At 34.3% G+C, this 20,198-nt stretch overlaps 1 protein-coding gene across 1 annotated transcript in view; it reads left to right on the forward strand.

Annotated features, from left to right (window-relative positions):
* Positions 1 to 20,198, forward strand: part of LOC106460696 (solute carrier family 12 member 1-like) — a 60,702-nt gene that overhangs the window by 11,411 nt on the left and 29,093 nt on the right. The window contains exon 2 of the mRNA XM_022387813.1: positions 12,312 to 12,383. Within this exon, the coding sequence (XP_022243521.1) occupies positions 12,312 to 12,383 (72 nt within the window). The remainder of the gene's footprint in view (positions 1 to 12,311; positions 12,384 to 20,198) is intronic.

Here is a 20,198-nt window from a genome sequence, read left to right on the forward strand (position 1 = left end):
ATATGGTGATAGTTTTCCTCTCTAAAACAGTGTTAATAACCTCCTTTATAGTAACGCTATGGAAACTAGATTAAGTTGCTTAAGCTAAACGCTCTTTAATTAGGATAATTTCGTAAAATTCAGCAAATTTGTGCTTAAAAGGTGGCAATGAATAACAACAATCCACTGTATTATTCTTTTGGAAATCTGAGCTAAAAACTGCAAATCTAGGTTGCTTGGCCTAATCAATACTTGCGTATATGCACGTGCTTTCGCCCTAAAATTTTGCTTCTCTAAATCAGCCACCTTTAATTGAAATGACAAAAGAACTAAAAATGGTCCACTTTTACTCTTAGATGAAGCTGTAGAAAAAATTTTAGACCAATAACTCATGTGACATTTTGTGTAGGTGTGCGCAAACGTTTTGTTCAAAATTGAACGTTTTTTTGTTGAATAACTTTGCACATATGGGTAATAATGAAACCAAATTTAACACATACTTGTAGGATGTACAGATCTATCAGAGTAGCAAACGTGAAAAAAATTCTTACAAGTTAAATATGCTTTTGTATCAAATAAAGTTCCATACTTTCCAAGTGAATAAAAATAATAGGAAGAAATTCAATCAAAGCTGAATATTATATATCTCGTGTATTTCTTAATCGATTGCCTTAAAATCTGGTACATGAAGTAAGGGTCCAGTAGAACACATCCACAGGAAATATGTTATAGTTTTGAATACCACAGTCCGAGCTACAGAAAGTGGAAAATCGCTAAACTGTCATTTCTGTTAATAACATACAGTGTGTCCTGCAGGTTGTTTTGGCTGCACGACACTTTACCGTGTTTAATAGTGGGCTTATCACAGACCCTTGAAGAATCCGGCTAGTAATTTAAAAAGTTGAGGGGCTTTTGTTTATTCTGACTTTAGCACTTCAGTTATGAAGAAAACTGGCGATCCAGCATGTGATGCTTTCTGGGAGATTTATATTGTACAGTGTACATAATAGGCTGTTATGCCAAACACCGTTAAAATATTGTTTTTTTTTTTTATGTCAAGAAATGTTGTTATTGTTATGTGTTTTCGGATAAAACCTTGGGAAACTGTTTCCGTAAGTCTGACTACGTGGTCGGCAGTTTGGCGCTTTCGCCGAGAAGCATTTTATATGTCAGTAATAATGTTTTTATTTTCAAGATAGTATAGGAGACAGTTTGAAGTGATTTTCTCATAACTGTTTGTCTGTGTTGTTCAGTAAACTAATGGGGCGGTAATTATCAGGATCGTGTAGTTCTATTGCTGATTTTGGAATGACTGTTATAACTGCTGTTTTCCAGCATTCCGGGTAGTATTCTGTTTTGAGTGACACGTTATAAGATTGCTGTTAGGTATGAGATGTATTTGTCTGAAAGGTTTTTGAGAACCAGGTTTGGGATTGTATCTTCTCCAAAGGCGTGATTGTTTCAATATGTATATGTAAAACAAGTGAATGCGACTGCGATAGAGGGCTCTGTTAACATAAATAAAATATCGTAAGCTCAAATTGGTAATAACATAACACCTTGTTATCACCTAAGCGCATTCTACTCAATTACAGTCTTACTCGATTTAAACCAGGTTGGCTAGAACTTATTTATTTATGGCACTAAATGTGTTGAGAACAATTCATAAGGAAGTTTTTTGAACAGCTTCGGACACGTTCCACGTATTCGATGTGGAATAGGAACAGATGTTAGTCAGTTTTTTGAAACACTTTTCTCGACTTGTGTTTTAGCATCATATCTGACAGTGATTTGAAGGTGCTGCTGATTCTGCTTGTTGATGAAAAATGTGAAGCACAAAGTTTCAGACAGTATTTATATTAGTTAAATCAATATCAAAGTGTGCTTCCAAATTAAAACCAAAATCCTAACCACGTCTAACGAAATATTAGTTACCTTTCATTAAAGCAGGTATGTTGAAAGTGTTGGACGCCATTCCCCATTCGATCGCTATTTGTTTTCATTACCCCAGTATATTTCATCTGGCTGTAAACAATTCACACCGTGAAAATTTAGAACGTGCTTTGTGATTGGATGAACGTGCGCCATGAGTAGCCTTTTGTACAATAGGAAGCTTCATTAGTTGTTACCAGAGGAAGTGAAAGACATGCTCTGAGCCAGGACAAGTCAAGAGACTGATAGAAGTATTTAAAAAAATAATCCGTTCAGTGTCGACTGTTTTAAGAGCTATCCATTGCTAATAATATTGAAATGTGATCTTATAGAACATTTTACCATCGTATACCACATTATTTCATCTCGTGCACCAGCCATTTAACCACAAGATCACGTTCAAACGTGGCCCATCAATTTTTATTTCATTCCTTTGATTCAGCTGTGATAAACGTTCCCAGTTATTTCAAATTGTCATATAAACATCGATCTAGACGATCTTAATTACAACATCTCAATTGTTTGTTATGCGTTTGCTTAAAAACGATTTATGTCCTGAGTTAGCTCTGTGAATTCGCTGGATGTGTGGGACTTTCCACCAGGAGGGTGGGAATGAATTAAAATTCAGATTCGTCAAAATGGAAAATACTATACTTTGATTAAAATACTTGACTCCGCAAATTTACAATGATATATTTTGTTATGATATTTAAATGTAATTTTTATGAATTTGGAAAAAATAAAACAAATTACTAAAAATACGTTCAGACAGTTCACTACTGCTAAAAGAACGCTCAACTCCAGCATACGAAACTGGCACCACCATCAGGCATTCAGTTAATTTTTTAAGATTGTTGTAATTGATGTTTGCTTTCCACAAGTAATGCACAACATTTTTAAATTGATCTTCTTGCTCCCTTGTAACATACTTGAAGGAGCTCAATTCAGCTCACACAGCATCAGCATCCGGTACATCAAAGAAGTTACATCCTCTCTTCACATCATCATATGGGAAACTGCACATTGACTGGACCATTTGGAAGGAAGCACATATGTTGATGTGGGAGACTGCTTGATTGTTGAATTTTTGCTCCATTGGTTCAATCATAGTGTCAAAAAAATTTAGTGTTTTTGAAAGTTTGACTTTCTGGCTCATTTTCAAGAATCAGCCACACACCAGAAGCCTTCATTTTGAGTTCTATGAAAGCTATGGCAATAATTTTCTTTACTTAAATAGGCACACTGAGTTTCTATATCTGTCAAATGTGTTATAGTTGATGCCACAAATGAGGAACTAACAACAGGTTTACAAAACTTTGCTGAGATTAGATACTGCACATAAAACTTCAATTAAAAATGCTTGCTAACAATAAAACTAGATTTCTCCATTTCCAGCAAGATACTTGCTGCTAAGGATACTAAATCTGCACCGTCTTTGTGTAGGTGCTCACAGGCCATCATAACTGATCAGAAACAAGTTAAGACGACATGAACAGATTTGTAATTACTGAGCCAGCACACTTCGACTGATTCTGGAATTTTTAGTTCATGTTCTTCCAATGACCTCCGATTCTCGTGCAACACGTGTTCACGCGTAGATGACTTGTGGAATAGTGAATACATGTCTTTGATGATATGAAGAACCTTCTTCACAGATACGATTTTATTTCTAGCGCTGGTTAAGGCTAAAGATTTCCCCTTCCTACATTCTCTGAAAGTCGTTTACACACATCAGCTATTTTTCCTGAAAAATTGGCGGCACCATCGAAAGAGCAAGAACTTATTTTCTTGAAATCTAGGTTCCTTTTCATAAGCTCTCTGTCAAGTGAACTCATAATGGTTTCGGAATCAGCAAGATACCTGCTGCTAAGGATACTAAATCTGCACCGTCTTTGTGTAGGTGCTCACAGGCCATCATAACTGAGCAGAAACAAGTTAACACAACATGAACAGATTTGTAATTACTGAGCCAGTGCACTTTAACTGATTCTGGAATTTTTACTTCAGGTTCTTACAATGACCTCTGAACCTTATGCAACACATGTTCATGCTTTGATGACTTGTAAATGTATGTCTTTGACATGAAGAACCCTCTTCACAGAGACAATTTTATTTCTAGCACTGGTTAAGTCTAATGATAAAAGATGGGCCCTACAATGTACATAAGGAATTTCCCTTCCTGCTTTCTGTGAAAGTCTCTTATGCACACCACTAATTTTTCCTGAAAAATTGGCAGCAGCATCAAAAGCATGAGAAATTATTTTCTTGTAATTGGATCCTTTCATCAGCTCTTTGTCAAGTGAACTCATAATGGTTTTGGAATCACTGCTTGCTAGATCAGTAATGCTCAAGAATACTTCTTTTATTTCACTGCAGTCAGTCATGTAATAAATGGCTATGACAACTGGCTCACAATGTTGACATTGATGACTCATCAGCCATTATAGAGTAATGTTTGTTATTTAATTCTGAGGTGTCACAATCATCTAGAACTTCGGCAATGCAGGTCAGCAGATCGCAAGCTGTAACATTGCTTACATATGTGAAACGGTTGTTCTGATTTTCCACCCATTGCTTCAGATAGTTGTCTTGTAACATAAGATGAGAAATCAAATGTTCATACTTTTTAGTATGTGGGATTTCTTCTTTAGCTAAGAAGTAGATGCTTCTCACAAATGCAGCCATTGCTTCCCTGTTGTGACTGTTTCTGAGTTGACTGTTGAACAAATATGAACTGGTATTTTAAAACCCTCTTCATGAAACTTATGGATTGCTTGAGCATGTTTCTCAGATTTAGAATGTTTGTCGAGCTTCCCAGTATTCCCATTTGCTTTTTGAAAGTTAGTAAGTGGAGTTATGGAAACACCACCTGTTCTATGTAGTGCATCTAAATCATTTCTCAAACATTCTTGGGAGGACTTACAAAATGCCCCTCCAAGGGATGTATAAAAAAATAACCATTCATATTTCTCTTCCCATTTCTTTTGGTATTGAAATGAAGTCAATGAAGAGGGTGAGGAAGTTGCAGCAGTAAGGCTTGACGATTCAACATCACTAATTCCAAGACTTGACTGCTTAACTTCAGTTTGAGCCACAGACTCAGCATCAGCACTATTCATTACCTGTAGTCTATGTTTCTTTGTAACAATCTGTAGAATTGATTTCTGTAACACACTTCATCACAGAAAAGTTCAAATCATAACATTTAATCACAAAACAATCTAATAACTTAAAACCACTACTATATAAATAGTTTCCACATGGGCTTATGAAGTATAAACTGCTTTTCTAGAATTGTCCACACATCTAATAGTGTTTACACACTTCAAGAAATTTGAAGAATGTTTGGTAATAAGTCTATATTTAGCTTATAGAATCTAACTCTAATTCTGGATTCTTTGATACAAGCTTCTCCTTGTGATGTGCATTTATTAGATGTCAAGGCCAGACATGCATTTCTTTGAGAAGTCACCAGATTTTTGTGTTATTCCATTTTATAACTGTTGGGTCCAGGTGTTTGAAGAAATAACAGTAAATCCTGACTTATGTTTGTTTGTTTATTTGAAGTTAGCACAAAGCTACACAATGGATTATCTGTGCTCTGCCCACCATGAGTATCGAAACCTGGTTTCTAGTGTTATAAGTCCGCAGGTATACCGCTGTGCCACAGGAGGCCTTGACTTGTGTGTCATGACTGTCATTCGGTTGTATAATGTCTGTCTGTAAAAAAATAATTGCCTGTATAAAAGGCAGAATAGTTAAAATATTTTAAGATTTTTTTATACAGGGGGGAAATTCCCCCATACATCCCAACACTGGTGATAATAGGATGATTTCTATATGCTCCAATGATACTTGGTGCATCACATGTATGAAGTTGGGGCATACTATGGGGCCAATCCTTGCTAAGTAGACTAATTGCAATTCATACTGATGCTGCATGTGCACCAGCAAATTTTACAAATATTTTGTTAAATATAATACTGGAATAGAGCATAAATTGGTCCAGATTAGACCAGTGGAGGTCCCCAGATCCCCTAAGAGAGGGCACTCCCTTCTCCACACATACCACACCAGCCAGCACATGGCATTGCCTGTGTGGCTCTGCCACACCTTCTTCCTTTTTATTTCTGTAACCCACTCTCATCCCTGTAAAGATTTGTTGTTTTTAGTATTGCAAATACAGTTTTTCATTTATTTCTAATATCATAATAAGTAGAATCTGCAGGGTACCACCATGCTGTAAACAAGCAGAACACATTCAACGGCAGGGAGGTGGAATGATAGGGTATATCCAGGTAAAACTGAGTTAACCTTAAAGCAATAAGTATAGATCTTTATAACAGAAAGTTCAACAGGATATTTATTTTTGAAATATTTCATAAACTATGAGTAACTGAGCTTGCTAGAGTGAAATACAGACTAGATGCATTTGTATACAAACAAATGAACAATTTTTATTAGATTAGACTTCACACAAATGCAGTATTTATACTTGCTTTTATGGAATGATAGGATGGTTGCTTTTACTTGATTACGTATTTTAAACTGATCAGGCCAAAATCATATAATGAAATGTTTAAATACAATGTTCCTTACTTCACATTAAATATTACATTTACCCTTATGACTGGACATTCTCATTCAAACATTCAGGCTGTAAACTCAAGATATCCTCTAATCTACCATTGAAAGATACTGCTTCCTAAATTCTCACATAACATGCAGAATTACAGCCATTCTTTCCATGAGCATAACATGTATGTTCTCCAGAGAATAACAAAGGAACAAAGACAGCTGGAACAAAATGAACTTGACAATTTTCTTGACCACATGTGTAAAACCTGCTTATGTGCAGAATAAAAGATAAATTCACAATCATACTGTATTAAAATTTGAAGGTAGAAATGAATGGCATACTTATATATCACAGTGGTTTTACCAAATCATATTGCCAGGTCTGTTTGATCTTGCAAAGTTATGCCTTTAATGACTCAAGCTTTCTTGAAAGTATAAGAAATTATTTGAAAATTATGAAATTTGCCTGCAACTAAATTGATTACTGCAATTTTTGAGTATGTTTTCAACAAAGTATTACTATTAGTATTACAGATGTGAGAAGTGTCACATGTACTAGAAAATAAGCAAGTAAGTGGAATTTCTATTCCTGTATTAATTATTTGTGAAGTTAGGGCTATCACTAGTTATATGGAGCTTGTGTAAGTTGTGTGTGTAGAACTTGTAGTCAGAGAAATAAAATGCTTTTGTTGTGGTGTGAACTTTGCATTCTTTTTTTTTAATAAAAAAAAAAGATTCCTAGAAGCCTAGCTAGTCTTGGTGTTTTAGATTTGTCTTTGTCCAGGTTTGCTGATGAGGAATGGAATTATCTGAAACAGGTATATATAACTGTGTGACAAGTGATAAATCAAATGATAGATTGGACTTCCTACTTATTTTTAATCCACCCAACGATAGGGAATGCTACAACACTAATGTATGAAGTGGGATTATTTTGATAAAAAATATGATATATATATATATATATATTCAACTTTTAGATAATGACATGGGATCAAAGTGAGCAAAAAATTTGTTCATATTGGAGAAACAGTTGAAAGATGATCAAGAAGAAGGAAACTGTAAATTATTAGAAGTTCAAGAGAAACAAATAGACAATTAAAAATGAAGGCAAAAAGAAAAAAAATTCAAGATCATAAAGACAGTGACAAAAATTAAGAGAAGATTAATATGAAAGAGAGAGGAACTTAAGAAAGGAACATAAAAACAAATTGTAAGATTTAAACTTAATTTGATTGAGGAAGTGATAGGAAATGAACAAATAAAAAGCTCAAAAGGACATCAGTGAAGTACAGAAGGATTATAACAACAATATCAAAAAAGCCATACAAAATTTATAGAAATGCATCAATGCCAGGATAAAACATCTGCAATTTACAAGTTCATTGATCAAACTTGCCACACCATTTTTTGCATCCATGCAAGAATTCTGACCTCAAACTATGCCATTTAGGATAAGAGAACTTATCTGGTCTACTCTTCTTACTAGTATCATAGTGCCACTTGTGACTGCTTTTAAATTGCAAGCCAGATGGGTGGTTTGTTGTTCACTATTGTATCCGTTGACTCTGGAAATAATTTCAAACTGAGTTTGGTATGATTCCCGGGATACCTTCCCATTATAAACCATTGGGTTTTGATTTATCAATGTTCAATTAACAAGTCCAATTATGGAACTGTATTTAGTAGTATTATGGCTGGAGTTGTCCAGGAAGGTTCTCTAAAAAGTGGCACAGTAGTAGAGGTATTAAGTATAGACCAAACAAGTTATTCTATTCCATATTTGGTAGTAGATGGTGTTTCTGGTTGGAAATCTTGAGAGAATGCAGAAAGAGGCATGGCTGATTTAATCTTTGCATTTAATAATTTGTTTTACATATATTTTATTCTATCACTGTTCTTTTCTACCTAAATGATGCTCTTTTATATTTCATTCATGTCTATTTGTGCTTTACTTTTTACTTTGTGTTTCTGCATTCCTTAAAACTTTGTTGTAGTTCTTCTGTGTATCCCCTACAACTTCATTGGTCTTGTCTTCAGATTAATTTTCATTTTAATTTCTTCTTTAGGTAGTATTTCTTTTTTTCTTGTAACTCCTCTTTAAAGTTCCTGCTACATTCTTTTACATTTTTCTCTCTTTCTTTTCAGTCTTCTCTTATTTGTCTATCTCTTTCTTCTAACTTTTTGACTCTGGACTTTCTTTTAATGCTCTACATCGCTCTGTTTTTTTGCATTATTCTATCATGTTTAGCAGGTTTCCTATTTCAGTTTGTGCCCTTGTGGCCATAGCCTCTAAACTTCTTTTTATGTTCTTGGTCTTTAATGAAAGTTGAAATGTAGTCAAAGTTCTGTTTTATTTTCGCCAACATAATCCCACTTTTGACAGTACTTTTGATCTTTCTTTGCCATGTTCTTTCAACTTATCTGGCCTTTAATTGTTAAAAAAACTTAACTTACTTTTACAAAGTGACTTAATACATTGTATTTGCTATATTTAACACTGAATCAGATTCAAATACTTCATGAAAACACACCAACTGATAACATTATCAGCTAGAAAACAACTCTTTATCTTCTTAACTATCTTTGCTTTATTGATTCATTCTGCTAGTTCACTTAGCTTATTTATTGGCTCAACTATATTTATATTTAATCCTTGTTCAAGATATCATGGAAAGCCTAAGTTTTTGTGATGTCAACTTAGAATAGTTTAGTGATATTTTTAATGTCATCAGTATGATCTGTACCTCCCTCTAGAGAACATCTAAATTACAACATTAAAAATATAGCTTACGACATAATCTACAACTACAAGTGTTTCTAACTTCCCCATATCAGATATTAAAAAATATTTCATCCATTTTTTTCAACTGCTTCATAAAAACAGAACAAAACACCAATATCTATAAATGTGTAATATGGCCAAATAGTGACGTTCTAAGGCTGTCACTTGTATACACAACATACTTGATCATGTAAATGCTCAGAGTTGGGAGACTTGCCTCGAACTTTAGTTCTTTATTTTTCTCAATACATTGTGGTTGACTGCTACAAACTGGATCAGCCAAATGCAAAATTTCTAAACAAGTAATTATTTTAGGAACAACATTTCTTCATATTCAAAATGTGATGCCAGTTCTTGTTCTACCTGTATGTCAACTACTTACCAACAATCCTGTTATCGTACTGTATGTCCTGCTCTTAGTTTACATGTTCCTTTACTCTCTCATTCCCATATTTTTCTTGCTCAACTAGATCTAATACATATACCTATAAATGAAAGGGGAAAATTCAACAGACATAATTTTTATAAGGTATCCCATACTGTATACTTTTATTGAATTGCAATCATGCATATGCTACTATAGGTTGCTACTTAATGTACAGTAGAGTAAGAAAAGATTAAACCTAGTTCCTGGTAGGAGGACCTGTAAAAATATAATTGGTCTTTTCAATATATATTGCAATCATGCATATGCTACTATAGGTTGCTACTTAATGTACAGTAGAGTAAGAAAAGATTAAACCTAGTTCCTGGTAGGAGGACCTGTAAAAATATAATTGGTCTTTTCAATATATATTGTTTTAAAATAAAAATAGTGCATAGTTAAACTATTATCTTCAAATACACCACAGGTGTTTTAGACTAACCATCATGTTTTAAAAAAGAAACAAATTATTATGACATTGAACAATTATGATGATTTTAACAACTGTACAACTATTAAAAAGTAGTGTATGTATCATAGAAACCTCAAACTCAGTGTTTAAGAATTTTTTAATATGTGTAACTGTCCTAGTCAGTGGGCCAAAGCCCAAAATTTGAGGTGTTTATTACCAAGCTAAGGTGGAGCAAAGTTGATCATCTATATATATATATATATATATATATATATCATTTGAAAGCTTAATATCTCTAGATTTCAAGTTGATAGAATTTCTTATTTGGCAGCTTTCTTATATTGCAACATGCAAGAACATAGGCCTCTGTTATGGACATTTATTAAAATCAAATCACCACTGGGAATTTGTTTGGGCCTTTAAGTCTCAAAGTAATACCTGAAATACATAGATGTAATCTATAGGTATTCATAGTTACTTTTTGAATGTAGCAAATAATGCTATATGTGATGTTTATCTGGAAGAAAACTCATGACTTAATACAACTCATTGTTAACTTTTTACACTTCAGACAAAATAATCAAAAGCATGTAAAGTGTAATATTTACATTGGGTTGGGATGTTAATTACCTTAATAACTAGTATATAACTTAATGCATATGTTTATAGAAAATCTAGACTACTACAACTTCAACAATGTATCCTAACCCTGTTTATAATTCAATTGCAACTTCAGTAGTTCTACCATCCAAATGTATTGTGACATTTAGGCATATTACAGTTCTGATTTACTTGTCTCACATTATATTTCCAAGTGTTTTACTCTACTGAAGCACAAACCTTTTTCTGTTTATGACTCAGTATGTCTTTGCTTTTAACTATTTACATGTTTCTCAAAGCAACTTGTTATCCAAATCAAGGATCATTTTCATCACTTTTTCTTACAAGTTCTATTTCTTTTGAGGTTTCTTATTGCATATTCCTATCTTGCACATGTTAGTTAACAGCATCCTATTAAATATAACTGAAAGTCAGGTGCTGTATATGCACTAGTGTATTTGCATGTTAACTATGACAGTCTGTGGTGCTGGTTCTAATTCCATCTAGTCGAACACTAGAAAATTTTGACCATCACATTCTTCTAGTTTCCACCCCATATCCAACAAGTCACATAGTATTATACTGCATTCATTCAGCATTGTTTTGTGATTGTCATTAACTGATCATGAATTGTATATGGTTGCTTACATTTTTGAAACATTTCAGAAAATTTCTTCATTGAGTGATTTGTTGTCAATGGACAATTTGCTTGTAGATAATCACACCTGCAGAATTGGCTCTTGCCTCCCCTTTCAGCATTTGTAATTGAAATGTCTTTAGAGACATCAAACATGATACTGGTTTTTTGCTTCCTTCACCCTTTAGAACTATTGAAAGAATAGCCAAAGATTACCTGAAAGGTTTTATATCCAACGTGTATTTGTTCTTTACCGTCATGCCTTCTCCTATGGATGCTTGTGGCTTTGAAATGTTAACTGCAGCGTTGACAGTTTTCTCTAGTTCATTTCTAATGGTTGACTTGCCTGTTGCATGCTGATTCCTCTCCTGTGCGGATGAGTTAGGACATCCTGCATCTTCAGTTCTCTTTTGTACTTCAATGACCATACTTTAGTTGGATATTTGCACTGATACATGCCTTGAAGTAACTCAAAAATCAGTATTTTTGTGAATAGAAGGAACTAAAACTTTGGTCCTTTAATAATACTCTTCATCTACTATTCTGACAAATCTATCAAGTATGATTTTATTACCCATCTCAAAAGGAACAAAAAGGTATCCCGCATGATTTGTATCATCATGTGGTAGCAGAAAAGTGGTGAGGCCCATGGACTGTATTGGCAAATACGCATTGTCATGAGCTTATGCTACTGACATTTATTCACTTGATTTATAAGGCATGAAATTGAATATATTTACAATGTGTTTAAAAAACAGCATGTTTGAGTTTTTAAAAGTTTTATTTAACTGTGACATTATTAATGCTAAACCACAAAACAAAACATTTCTATAAAATATTGCTTTACGATATAGAAAACTGATACAAAATTTAATGTGCGCATTATTTTATTATTGAAACAGAATTATGGTCAAACTATTTTCTTGTTTTGTTTGTATAATTATTAATCATATTTAATTTTCAGAATCATAAGTTGTCCAAGGGAGAAGTAAGAATCACAGATGCTGTAAAGTTTGGTTGGATACAAGGAGTTTTAGTAAGTTTTTTCTTCTTCTTTTATGTTCTTTTAAGATGCTATATATCTCATTTACTAAATGCCTGAGATTGAGTATTAGATAAAAATTTGATTAATTTTATCTTAAGTGAAAAACAACAAATATACTATGATTCTGTATGAATGATGTTAGTTATCAGTAAGTATTTGCACATATGTTTGAATATAATATTTTGACAAACCAGGTTAGGTTTTTGATGACTTAGAAAACCAATAAAGGCTAATTAGCTGTTATCTTCAGGAGAAGTGAAATCAAGTGTGCCAACTCACATTTGTTTATTATAATTACAGACATCTGATTAAACATTCAAGACAGATTAAAACTACATATTTAAGCACTTAACAAAAACATAATTTTGATGAAATTGTATATAAATTCATAAACAAAAGGTGAGCTACAGCAACTGGAATTCTGAGCCCTAACTGCTGTGAACTGTGCAGACTTTCCCATACAAAAATGAATCTTAAGTGAATACACATCTTATACATCATTCTTATTTTAAAGACTGCCCTAATTTCAGCTGCAGTACACACAGGGTGTGTAGAGTATAAGCAATACATAATATAATATAATAATTACCTTTACATTGGCAACTTATCCTACATAGCAGTAAGATAATTTTTATATCACTGTATGTTTAGTATTAATTTTAATGGTTACAGAATAATTAAAGTATTATAATTTATGTTTACAGCAGTGTATATGTTATATTACATGTATGTTTATATATTTAAAGTATGGATTTATGAAAGAAATAAAAAGCAAAAGTAAAAAATTAGTTTGATTAAAGAGAAATGTATGATTCAAAAATTAATTGGTATAATAAAATATGTTTCTATATAAAAGCAAATTGGATTTCAGCTGATAAAACATGACTTATGAGAAATAACAATATAAAGGTATTTGGGAAATACCTGTATATATTCCAAAACACATTTACCTCAGATCACGCTGTAGCTTTATCCAGACAAAAGGTTCTCTTCTTTGCCAGTCTAAGCATTGGTATGCATCCTACCTTGCTTACTCCAATCTTTATACCCCAATATATTGCTTCTAGTGAGTTTAATCTTGTGACTCTCTCTCTCTCTCCACCTACATCAATGCACCCTCTCTACCCAGTCCATATGTAAGCTCCTTGTAATTCTTTCTTATTCTACTTTTTCTCAATGACAGGAATTACAAAGACTATCTTATATGTTTACTGTGGGTTTCTCTTCAGTGCTATTACTGCTATTAGCAACTATTTTTCTTTTTAGTTTAGTTTTGTATTTTTTGTGGGGTCTTAAGTTTATTGTTTATTTTCTTGATTTATGATAAAAAAAAATTGTGGAGACTTTTTCAAATATGAATACACAAATCTCAGACACATGGTTATCTGATGCCCCTCCTCTACCACCTCTCAAGTCTAACATTACTTGGGTGGGTGGGTGTGAGTGACACCTTCCCTATAGAGCATACAGTTACTTATACGCAGAGAGCTAGTCTTACATGCAGTCTGATGCTTTTTCTATTATTGGCTCTGAGGCTGAGTTTGTGGGAGATCAAGGACATACTAGTGAGAACTTAGACTATTTTTCCAGCACCTTCCTTTGCTCAGACAGCTACTCCTGAACTTCGGAAAGTCATTCCACCTTCTACATCCTTTTTACAACTAATACATCATGTTTGTAATGTTTTGAGTATTCTTCCTGTAGTTCATGTATCTTCACCTTCTTTATTGGGAGACACTAGTTTGTCTGCTTACTTGGTCCCTCCACCTTAGCTAGATATATTGTTGTGCATGCAAGGAGATTTGCAGATCAATTGATGGAGGGTGCTGCCATGCCTTGTCCTCCTAATTTATTGGATCAGCATACCTTGGCTTTCCATCACCTAGAGAACCATTATTTGGACTCTCAGTTTTCCAGAATTTGTCTGCCACTTACAACAGTTTTTTTATTACATATGCAACTGTTGTCTGACTCATATCATTGATCTCCTGCTCAAATTTCAGAGAATCTTATTCATTCATTGACTTCAACTTTGGTCAGGTTATTGGCTTCTGCTCTCTCTTTGGTATCTTGGTTGATTTGTTGCTAGGATCTTTTGGAGAGAGATGCCTTATTGCTCTTAGAGATATCAGAAGCTCATTTTTTCAGATGGTATATTTTTGTGGGAATTCCTGACTCCATGGAGCCTGGAGTAGATGGGGCCTGTCTACATTTGTCACTCTCTACAGTGGTCTCTCAACTGTCCCAAAGTTCTTCTACAGGACAGTTTACTGTATCTCCTATTCCAGCTAATAGAACTCCTCCTTTGGTGCCATGATCCATTGGAACACAAGGGCAATTTTGACCATACCAGCGGGAGTTCATCAGGGATCTTCATCTTTCTGTGTTCCCTCTGATTCATTTACTCTCCAAATTCATATCTCTCAGTTTTTGACATGGTTGTTTGCCAAAGGTTTGATGCTTTTATCTGTTGTCTTGTATAAGGCTGGCTTATCAGCTTCTTTTCATTTTTTTAAGTAAAGATAAATTTTGATTCCCCAGTTTTGTTACTACTTTTGAAATCCTTTTGTTTTATCCATTCTATTTGTCCTTTCCAGGTCCCAGTTGGGATATCACAGTGGCTCTCCATCTGTTAACATGTACACCTTTTGAACCTATGGGGTCATGTTCCCTATATCGTCTTTTACTTACATCGTATTTTCTTCTGTTATCGGCTAGAGGGCATCAACATTCAGATGTGTTTGTGCTTCATGTTCACAGGACACTGTACCATTCTAGCTAAATTCTGTTGTATCCAGACAGATCCTTTCTACCTAAAAATACAGCAGCTAGGGAAGTAGTTAAAGTTTTCTCTCCTATTCATTTTCCCTCTTTTATGTCCTGTTTGGGCTCTTTGAAGTTATGTGGTATGCATTGAAGTATTTCAAGGCTCACATCACTGATTACTTATCCATTGGGTTCCTTTGGTATAACATGACTTATCCCTTGTCACTTTGACAAGTTGGATTCGTCAGTTGGTTCGGAGAGCTTACTCTGGTCTTTCATTGGAGGAGCAGAGATTTCTTAGGGTCTCATCTAATCACTTTTGACATATATCGAGGCCCCTGGTAGCTCAGGCTGGTATGTGGACCTAACCCATTTATATCGCACTATATATATATATAGGATTTAGCCATTTCCGCCTGTGGCTATTCTATGTGCCCTGGCCCAATTGTGACGGAGGTGAATAACTTCATTCATTTTTAGGGACCTTTTCATCATTCTCATTTGGATCCCACTCAATGGCAAGTGTTGCCTGGTCAGGTATGCTTTTACAAATCTGCACTGGCTACCAGTAGACTAAACTAAATTCTTGGTAGCAACAAGCTCTGTTGAGATGGGATGTTGCATAAGACTGCCTTGACATTTTCCAGGTGGTGGACAATTGTTCTATATTAAGTATAATATACAATACTGGATTGCCACTCATGGACTATCATAAGTAAAGCATAAAGGGACCTCTAAATTGATCAAATCGGGGTTGTTTTGTTTTTCAAGTAGGCAATGTGGTTCACCTATTGCACTGTCTCTGGAGCATTGTTCCTCAGGATTCCCTATTGTGAGTCACCCCTCCCCCTCTCTTCTAGTGGAGCAAGGAGTTTGTACTACTCAGTTTCCAGCCTCTGGAGTGGTGGACAGAGGTCTATTCCTCCTTAGTGATGTTTGTACTCTTTATTCCACTCAAGGAGAAGAGGGTGAAGCTGGATACCCTCCCACCCTTAATCCTGGATGGTTTTCCCAGATGTTGGATAGGGAGCTGGTCCAGTCTATTGTGAGAAGAGGTGTGTTTTGGAAGTTTACATTTTCCTATACCAAAAATGTATTTCCAATAATACTTACCTCTTCTCACATTATCCTGCCCTTCCTCCCCAAGATAGTCAGTGTTTGGGTCTGATAATCCTTCCAGTTTTTGAAAAATGAATAAGAAAGAATAATGGGGAACTTATATATGGATTGAGTATAGAGGACGCATTGAGGTAGATAGAGAGAGTCACAAAATTAAAATCACTAGGAGTGTATTGTAGGGTATAAAGACTGGAGCAATCGAGGTAGGATTCATACCTATGCTTAGACAGGCAAAGAAGAGAACCTTTTGCCAGTATAAAGCTAAAGTGTGTTATATGACGAGTATTATCGGAAATAAATTTTTATTATAGGAAAATGTGAACATATCAAAACAACAGCATCCTTAGATATAAAATAAATTATGTAGGAATTTGATATTAGGATTTGTACTGATTTGTAAGAAAAAGTTTATCAATACTTGTACTGTGTAATTAGGCCATTTGTCTAGTGTATGAGAAATATACACATCTGAAACAACAAAATCCATGTATGAGTAGTAAGCAGTGATGGAAATGGGGGTACACAGAATAATACCTAATTCTCAGTTTGCAATTTTCCCCATTGGTTAAGTTTAGTACCACTGAAGATGTTTATTAACCCTATCGCCACGGGTCAAAGGGCATGTCATTGCTTTTGTTGACTTACATTCAAAATTTTATTGAACTGCTATTCTATGAATATATGTCAATAAGTTTGGTATGAAATTGTAGACTATAATTAAAATTTTAGTATTATACATTAGTTACTTCCTTACTTTAAAAGTAAACATTATAAGAACACACCTAAATATTGATTTTTGTGTGTCACATGGTATGTTGGTTCAAATTAGATGTGTGTGATGTCCAAATACAAAGTCTATAGTTTCTTACGAATTAGGAACTCAAATTACCGATATTGACAAGCTAGAATATAAAATAAGAACCTCCTATCTTGTCTATTTGTTTTTTTATACCTATCACCCCACTGCTCTTTCTAAGAGTGTACCTAGTTCCTAAAATCCATTTCCTGTCCTGTTCTAGCCTTACGTCATTAGTCAACTAGCATATTCACTTCTAGTACGTGAACTTCTGATTTATAATCATTAGAACTACACTATACTACTAACTGTAGTAGGTTTATGGTTAAATCTATACAGCATACAACTACTGCATTCGTTAGTCTTAGCATGTTTGTATTTTATTATTCCTTGTACTAGAAAGTATATGCGGATGGTTGAGTACGTTCATCCAAATTCGTTGTAGGTTATTTTTATTTAGGATATGAGAAAACGCCGTGTACTTTAATTTTTTAATTATTTTGATGACTTTTTGAAGTGTTTAAACCAAGTATTTCAGAGAAATTGACGCCAGGAACAGTACACTTATACATACACATGTGAAGTTTCTTGGTCACATTGTAAGTATAGGTGGAGTGTCTTCTGATTCAATGAAGACTGTGGTAGTTCAATGTCGGACAACAGAGGATTCCATAGCTTTCCAGGCTTGATGTTTTGTGAAACTATTCAGGATGAACAGAAACGATAATATAACACTGGAGTCTCAATTTAAGGCACATTTTCGTGATTAAGATGATTAGTCCCAAACACAATTTCCTCTAAATTGTGTATCAGCCTTAGTCAGAGCAAAATGTGGTATAGTTACTTAAAAGAAGTTGGCCTGCGATGGTTTTATTGTCTTGAAATTTTACGTGTTCTATAGTAATTCCTGTACGCTGAATCCAAAAATGATGTCCATTTTTACCATCACGTACAGATTTTTCCCAAAACGTCATAACGCAACACATAAAAGAAAGACCACAACAGGTAGTTTTGAGACTAAAAGACATAGACTTAAAAAAAATCAGAAAGAATGAGGATGCATGTTCGTTTGATATTAATTTTCTTTTTTTATCTTCAGCTTGTTTTTATTTTTGTTAACAAACATAATAATATAAAATGTTCATTATGGTAAACGAAGTAATAATTTGAGCTAAGTAAGAGTTTTTTGTTCCCTATTTGTAAAAAATCTTTACGTGATAACAAAAAATGAATATTATTTTCGAAATCTGCGTAGCTGAATTATGGAAAATCCGTTATTGAAACCAAAACAACTTTTATAAAGTTTAAATTCGCAGGCCTGTTTTATCACGGCTGGGGTACGACTTGTTGCAAGTCTCTTGCTGAATGGTCTTGATGACACAAATTCATCCATATTCCTTTGTTTACCAAATGCAATTACGTACAAGGGATATCCCCGTTTTGGAAATTCTAAATCCTAGATCTGAAAACATCTTTGTGATCTGAGTGCGTGAAGATTTTGTGTCAGAAAGGGCTGTTATGTACCATTCCTAAAAGCGATCAGTTTTCGGAGGCATGCTCTATCTACAATGTAAAAATGTAGCTCTGATACATTCCGTTTTACCGCGACTTTATATCGGTCGTGACTGTCAAGCAACTTGTTGATTTGGATATTCAACATCGTTTTAATACAACGTACTCAACCCTCTGTATATATATATATATACACGTACTCTGATAAGACCGCTACAATGTGTACGAGTAAACGATGTTCTACATTGCAAAATCTACAAAGTTAATAAACCTACTAGAAATTATTAACTATTAAAAAACAAAGGTCAACGACTATTGTGAATGCAAGAAGTTTTATCTTTTTTGTTTACTATTAGCATTCACGAGACATCAACATAAGACTATCATGTGTCATATAACGATATCCAATATGCTGCACTTATAACACTACTCCAATTCTTTTATCACTCACATCCTGTGTAACCAACAAGCGGCGACTTGTAATACATAAATATCCAGGAATACAAAGGTCAGTGGCAAAAGCTGTCCGCGTGCGCAAGGCAACAGTACTTAATATAATCAAGAAGCATCTCCGTTACGAAAAGCTACACAAGTTGTCCCATGATGTATCCGTTCATCTTTTGCATACGTCAAGCTGCTGGAGAATGAAACAGGTATTCATGCTATTCTATACGATGTCGCTGGATGCAGCGCCTGTGGTTTTATGTGTGTGTGATCGGACTGTTGAAACGAGTACTGACAAACCGTCGTCCTCGTACGCTAACTTGATTATCGAAACAAAGGGAGATTGGATGTGTGTTGGTCGTGACAATCTTACAATGGAAACTACGCTGCAGGGCTATTGTCATAGCTGTGTCTTACTTCGAACTGCTTAGATTTAGAGAATCTTGATTTTACGTTGCCTTTTTTTTTAATTGCTGAGTCGTAACGTACATCTTTAAGGTCTAGTTTCTTTGACTTAGTAGAAGCTTGTTTTATATTCAAGTTGATTATCTTACAACGTCTGTGTTAATGAACATAGTTTCCAGGTCAATAAGACAAGGCAAATGATTTAAAGCGAGCGCGAGATATTCGATTCTATTGAAAATAAAACTAATATTAAAGCCTTTCTTGATGTTGCTGTCTTTACCTGCTCATTAATTCTTATGTTGGTTTGAGTTCATCTTGTAATAAAGCAGTTAATCAGTCATCAGTCAATTATTGTCTTATCGCAAGATGTGAAGCTTTATACTTAGATTTAAATTTAACATTAGTAATTAGATATTAGGTCGTTAAGAAATTAATTTCGCGTTTTGAGACACTTTCATTAACACCCCCCCCAGAAAAAAAACAACAACAACAAAGCAAACGTACATCACGTATCATAGTTAAACGAAACGACTAAACGTTAGTATAGCCTATATAATGTGTAAAGTTTAGTATACTCTAATCTCTTATAGTAATGGCACACAACGAGACACACATTAAGCATGTAATGGTGTTTGAATACAAGAAGGCAAACAACGCCTCTGTAGCCACAAGGAAATGTTTTGAACGTCCGTGAGTGTTTTTAGCCTTAAAACTATGATAGCATGTTGGAATTGATATTGATGCTCTGAAGACGCTTGTTGAGT

This window comes from Limulus polyphemus, unplaced genomic scaffold (genome assembly GCF_000517525.1).
Source record: "Limulus polyphemus unplaced genomic scaffold, Limulus_polyphemus-2.1.2 Scaffold35, whole genome shotgun sequence".
NCBI classification, from domain to species: domain Eukaryota; kingdom Metazoa; phylum Arthropoda; class Merostomata; order Xiphosura; family Limulidae; genus Limulus; species Limulus polyphemus.